The sequence below is a fragment of the Toxorhynchites rutilus genome, chromosome 2 (assembly GCF_029784135.1).
Source record: "Toxorhynchites rutilus septentrionalis strain SRP chromosome 2, ASM2978413v1, whole genome shotgun sequence".
Lineage (NCBI taxonomy): Eukaryota > Metazoa > Arthropoda > Insecta > Diptera > Culicidae > Toxorhynchites > Toxorhynchites rutilus.
This window is the reverse complement of record NC_073745.1, coordinates 292,156,896-292,163,839: the sequence shown is the minus strand read 5'-3', so window position 1 is coordinate 292,163,839 and position 6,944 is coordinate 292,156,896. Positions and strand designations below refer to the sequence as shown.

The 6,944-nt window shown below is 37.5% G+C and overlaps 1 protein-coding gene across 1 annotated transcript; it reads left to right on the top strand.

The window, feature by feature from the left end:
* The first annotated feature begins 2,420 nt into the window (after positions 1–2,420).
* Positions 2,421–2,965, top strand: LOC129770047 (cuticle protein CP14.6-like). Its single transcript, XM_055772641.1, has one exon. It carries the CDS (start codon positions 2,494–2,496, stop codon positions 2,806–2,808), a length of 315 nt encoding a protein of 104 aa, XP_055628616.1. The 5' UTR covers positions 2,421–2,493; the 3' UTR covers positions 2,809–2,965.
* The last annotated feature ends 3,979 nt before the right edge of the window (positions 2,966–6,944 follow it).

Genomic DNA, 6,944 nt, shown 5'->3' with positions numbered 1-6,944 from the left:
TTTCACTGTTTAATATATTCAACCATATATTTTTCATATTGATAAATATTAATTCAAAATGAGTAATGATGTTCATAATCGTATGAACGATGTATATCGATGATAAACTCCATATTATTGTTTCATCTTCGAATCACAACTTCTTGCGTCGCTGTGCAGTCGCCAGCAATGTCTGCAACAACATTCGCTTCGGATATACACACGTGCTCTTCAGCAGTAGTTTTATCAGGATTGATGTGAATAGTGTGATTCTTATGTTGCAATTCAAGCATGTGTGATATAGAGAATTTCAAAAATTTATTAAGCACATTCAAAAAGCTCGACGGTGATGCACCTGGCTTTAGACGAATTAAAGTTAATTGTGCAAGTTTGATGAAGCGAACGTAGCGCCATCTGTCATTTAACAACGTAAATAAATTGAGTTTATTAGAAAAACGAACGACGGTTTAATTAATTGCATATTGTTTATACAAAAAATCTAAAGTCACGATTAAATATATATGTATTTTATTTGTTTTTTTTTGTATTTTAGAAGCCAAATTTAAGAAAAACGCAAACAAAGCTAAACAAAACTTTGAGTGATTTGAGGCATCCTTAATTATTTCCAATTGAGCTGAAACTTTGCACAGGTCATTTTTTTTGACCAATAAACAAAATGTAAATGGTTGATTTTTGAAATTTGATGATGAATTTTTTTCCATACATCCATGCCACCCTAATAAAGATATGTATAGTTAATTTTTTCGAATTTTTCTAGTCATCTAAAATGTTTTCTAAAGTATTCTATTGTTCTTATTTGGATGAAAACATACTCAACGATATATAAACGACGCAAATCTGATCAGCCGTTTTCCTGTGATGATATTTTACACGTACTTGGAAAAATTCCTCTTTTATATATAAAGATCAAGAAAATGCCAACCTCGAGAATTTACACACATGAATATTACGAGTAAAACAACAGTCTTCCATGAGTTTCCATGTAAAAATGCTTGAAGCTTGACGTCTTTGACAGAAAACTCCATATTTTAAAATTGTCTAAATAAGCTATCTTGATTTTAAACAAAATTAGGATCGTAATTTTTCAAAAGAAAACATGGAAGAGTTATAAAACTTCTTCTTATTAGAAGAGCCTGTTTTCCGATGTATGAATGACTTAATGGTTATAGTATAGGATATTCATATAATTGTTTTGAGAATTTGATGAGAAGTTAAAAAAAATAATTTTAAATTAAAGAAAACGCAATTTTTCAGTTTATTCTATTTTTGGTAAGAAATTTTTATGAAAGTTTTCATATTTTTTTATGCAAAAACATTGACCCTTTCCAAAAGGTAGTCTGATTTATTTTTCGGGAAGTTCAAGTATCCAAAATTCCTTGAATAACTTGTTGGAATGAAATCCATTAGGAGCCCATTAGGTAACTAAAGAGGTCAAGAAATTGAATAATTCAATTCAAAATTGGTCAGATGATATCTCAGAAATAATAAAAAAAAACTTCATGAACGGTTCTCAGTCGCAGTCGCAAAAACAAATTTTTCACACCATTCCTTATTGAGGTGTTATCAATCTGAGTGATATCAGAATTAAGAAAATAATTTCACAACGCTGCTTCTGTTTTCAGTCGCGAAAACAACATTCGAAGATCGTTTCTTATATCTCTCTAACAGATTGGTAGCCAAGTTTAACCCCATGATATCGGGCTCAACGGGCATAGGTTGAATAAAATTCAGATAAAAACATATTTATTGGAAAAGTTCATGATCACTCCGGGGAGAAATTCAAGCTTCAAGTAATGAAGAAAATCGCCGAAAAGCAGCACCAGACGACAGGCAATAACAATTAATGCAATGACTGTCATGCAGTTTGTTGGGACTCGTCGCCGCTGCGATTTACTCAACCATAGCCTCTGACCGATAAATTCCACAAAAACGCTATTGAAGGACATCACCATACTCAAGCAGCATCTTTAGCATGCATAATTCATAACATCTAGTGGCTCTCGTCCGAAACCACTGAAGAAGCTCACCAAGTGCCTTAGGCGTTGACCGGTGTACCAAACCAAACCAGTTTCAAATTCCGAGACAATACACACTCTTCGGTACAACGTAAAAAAACGAGCAGATGATTAGACAGCCAGAAAGGCTCATATTCAAAGCTTGAAATTTGCTTCTTTGTCTGTAGTTACCCGAAAGAGACGGAAGTTAGAAGACCTGATTCAAACATGTATGCCAATCGGTACGTAATGTCGCCAGGTTATGAAGACGTTCTAAACTGTGTTTGTTTTCTCTCCTTCCTCTGACATAGGTGGATAGTAATGGCTCTAGAGAATTTTTTCTCCAAATTGGACGCGAGACTTCCTTTTCGGGTGAACCTGCCGCTGAAACCCGTATAAAAAGCAGATTCAATTTTCTGGAACTCATCAGTCACATCCTCCGCTTCCAACAAGCAACAACATCCCGGTTTTGCACAGCAAACGAAACAACACTGCCACAATGAAATTCGTCGTTGCATTCGCTGCCGTCCTTGCCTTGGCTTTGGCTGCCCCAGTCGACGAGAAGGATGCCCAGGTCCTAAAGTTTGTGAACGATGCTTCCGCCGACGGTGGATATGCCTACCAGATTGAGACCAGCAACGGTATCCAAGCCCAGGAAACTGGCGAAGTGAAGAGCTTCCCAGAGGATGTGGTTGCCGTCGTTGTCAAGGGATCCTACTCGTACACCGGCCCAGACGGTGAGGTCTACACCGTGAACTACATCGCCGATGAGAACGGTTTCCAGCCAGAGGCCGCCCATCTGCCAAGAGCCTAAACACTGCCACAACTGCCACAACCTCCTCAGTCACAAAATGTACACACCCTCACAACTTACTCATCCTGTAATCTAGTGTAAATAATCGCCACAAAAATGTACAAAATGGTTTCGAAAAACGTGTAAAATAAATTGTTACAGTGCTTAAATATTCAAATTGGTGGTTGCAAATGTTTGAATTCCGAACAAACACCCGAACACATAGATGTCATGACAGAATTCGTTTCTTCGAGGAGGAAAGACTGCACATTATCCTTTCGTGCAAAGGCATTCACGTTGCTGAAGAACTTCGACTTCTCAACGCAGTATTTCTTGGGTTTTGTCATCAGTACTTGTGTGAACTTCCATTACCGAATGATATGCCTAGATTGTATATTTGAATGGCAATTCCGGTACTGATAGTGCAAGTTAAAATATGTTTCTGTCAAGAGAAAATCGGGTGTGTATCCACGATTCGTATGAATATCGCTGGCATCGTTAACCACTAGGTCATGGTAGCTACTTGGGTATTGCTTTCATGGAAATTTAGAATTTCTGGTTTTTAATGTCGTTACACAAGTTGTAGAATCAAAGATCGAACAATGAGCAATATTCCAACGATATGTTTTCATGGTAACATTTCCTGGTAAGTCAAAGGTAGTATTACAGAGCCGACGTGAATGTGTTGAACACCTTCTCCCTAATGATGATAAAGTTATTATGACCGCATTGTTGGCGTAGGACGTATGTATGTCGCTTCGAATATTATTTTGGAATTATGTGATTCGATTATATACAATTTTGGACTCGATTATATACAGTTTGTAAAACGATTTTTTTTTGACGTAGAACTACGTCTTTCATTAAGGGGGCCAAATCAAAAAACAGGTCACGTTTTTATGAAATAAAGTTAACGTTAATAACTCTTTTCGCCGCAAACGGATTTTGACGATTTTCATAATAAACGAATCGGAAATCCCCTAAGATTTGTTTAATATGCTATACATTAGAATCCCCTGGTTTGTAAAAGGTTAAAATTCATGGAAACTCTAAGCGTTTCCATTTTCCCATACATTTGTTCTGTCCATTTGTGTGCTTTCCCGAACAGAGCTGTCAATAACTGTCAATAAGAATTTGAAGTCTCCGTGAACAAAGGAAAAGTAGAAGAATGAAGGAGAATACTTGTCTAGAGTATAAACAGTGGATCTCGCTGAGGAAAACTTTCATTCGGCATCGAACTATTGAGCAATCCAGTTCACTTTGCTTTCGCTGCGCTACGATCTAAGATTGGACCCCACCAGTGGTAATCCAACTTGGATATCGTCGTTTGTTTTTCTGTTCGTTATTCGTTGGTCGAATCGTGTGTTTTTCTTTCCGCGTCGTAAGTTGAACGCTTCGCGTAGTGTGTGATGAGCAAGAAGAAGAGGAGGGCAGGTTCGAGCCCTGCAAAAAACGAACGCATTGCCAGGGGCAATGAAATTTCGAGGCAAGCGTCATCTAATGATGCACGCGATGTTGGTGCAGCGAAAAGCGCTCGCACTGAACCGAGCCTTCGCGAGTGTGACGCCGCATCGAACAACAGCGGAGTAGGCGATTTCGGCGCGTCGGTCAAAAATGTAAACGCCGTTACCCAGGCAGCAACCAAAATCAAGCTCATCCCGCTGGTGGTGAAGGCGGTCGCTCTTGACAAACTCATCAGCGAATTCGCATCGATGGGTGTTAAAGCAGAGTACAAGCTGTGTGGCATAATTCAGTCCTTTTCCAAGCAGTTAACATTGTTTGTTTTCCGTCATCATAAGGGCTTCGTTGGTGCTTTTGAGAATGCATCAATGCATTAAAATGACGTTATGGCGAAGCAGACGTTAAGGTTGTGCTCCAAAAAAATATTTGGGGAATACCAAGCGTCCTGAATGTCTTACTGGAATGTTATAAGTTATTTAGGTTCACGTGCCAGTCGCAAAACAGCCTTCAACTAGAATTGCATTCGCGCTAATATTGATCATAATGAAGCATTGCTACTGTTTTCGAGGTTGTTGATATTAACAAAAAGAGTTTATTTCGCTTGATTAGTTACCAACAAAGTAAATTTCGTTCTGGAATTTTGTATGTGATTAGGTTTCGCTTGCCAGTAGCAAAACTTCATCCATTAAGGGTTACAGCTGTGCTTCTCTCGAGCATGAGAAAGTACTGCAACTTTTTTTAAGGCCAGTAATATTAACAGCAGCGTTTTTTAAAATAGCGTAAAATGATGAGAAGTGTTTATATTCCTAGTAGTTTCAAGCCACCAATATATGGCTCTGTATGCATGCTATGGCAAACGCTTGTTTGGCGCTTGGTTTACGTTGTACGAACGATGCCTAGAGATGCGATTCCTTTGAGACAATACTAAATAACATGTAGCATGATATTTGCAAGTGTTGTCATTGTTTTTGTTTCCATGCGGCGCCAAAGATATATTGATGTAGATATGAGATGTGGAATAATGGTGCTGGTATAACATGTATATAATCGACTGTTGCCGAGTCTATGTCAATTGCGAAAAAGGCCACTGGAATAGCGTTCGAGGTAAATTTTAAATGCATTGACATGAAATAAATTGCGACATACGATCAGCTAGTGTATTGTTTTACGAGGGCAAGAATGATTCATCAATCAATTATCGTCAACTGATTCTACAATGGAAAAACTATTTCAGAGATTATTCTACTAAGCAGTTGTTTCGAAAATTTCACAGCATTATAGAATAATATCCGAAGATATAAACAAGCGACTTATATAAAATAACAGCGTAGTTCTCCGTCAACATTGCGGTCGTGTCTTGGACACAACCTCCTATATTTTTTTAAAAATTTTTATATGCGCAGAGGATTTTTTTCCATCAAATATGATCATGTATCACCTCCTGAGAGATCCTGGAAAAATTTATTTTTTTCATGTGAGAAAGGTGTTTTCTGACTTTAAGGGGATGAATCAAAAATTAAATTTCTCTTTTATATTAAAAAACGAAACATATATGCATAAAAAACGAACAGAAAAAATGGGTGGGTTATATCTATGATATAACCGCAAGGTTGACGTGGGACAATCATTTTAGTGAGCAGAAGATATGAAGGCATATCCCTCAATGCAATCTTGAATAACCAAGCCAAAGCGTTATGTTCGTACCCGTTCTTGTAATCCGTGTACAAACGAGTACAAAAGTACTCGTAGTTTGCATTTATTTGCAAAGCCGATTTCCCCAGACATCTTGGTTTTGAAGTCTGTGTTGGGGAAACACATTTCAGTCGAAAAAAAAATACCCCCGAGCTGCATGTATTTGTAATGCCAATTTCCCTACGCTCCATGGATTTGAGGTCTGTGTCTGTGAGGTCTGGTGAGGTCTGTGAGGAAACACATTTCAGTCGGAACAAAAACACCACAAACGTTCATGTATTTGCAATGCCGATTTCTCCAAGGCTGCTTGGTTTAGATGGCTGTGTTAGGGGAACCGTTAATCGGGCCAATCAAAACGAGGCAGTTAGGGCGTTTAGATAACGCTTAACATTTTACAGTTTTTCAATTGTTTATCTAATGAAAAATAACATTTTATTAATTTCGATAGAAGCGTAGAAATATTCCCTAACAATTGATGCAAACAACTTTCCGATCCAGTAAGAAATGTTCGAGTTATAAGCATTTGGAATCTTTCATTTTTTCCTGCATGTTCTGTGGTTTTCATTTTACCTCCCATATACTCCGGTTAGATGTAGTCCCACGTCAAAAAAATTGTTTTTGACTCCATTATATACAGGATTCGATTATATACAGTGAAAAGAAATCCGAAACTGTATATAATCGAGTCCACGCTGTAATACTATTGAATTTTATTGATTTATGTATAGCTTATTTTTTCTTCGTTATTCTATTACAATCTTAAATGAAACATCAATAGAGGCAATCCGCTCAATGAAAGTTGATAAACGCTCATCTTATTTCCTAACAAGAATAAAACATCTATTGAGTGTTTTGGTCGAAAAATTATTCAAGATTACCTTAGCATGGGTTCCCTCTCATTGCTCGATTCCGGGGAATGAGAAAGCGGACTCGCTAGCTAAGGTGGGCGCTTTAGAAGGCACACTTTTTGAAAGGCAAATTGCTTATAATGAATTTTTCCACAT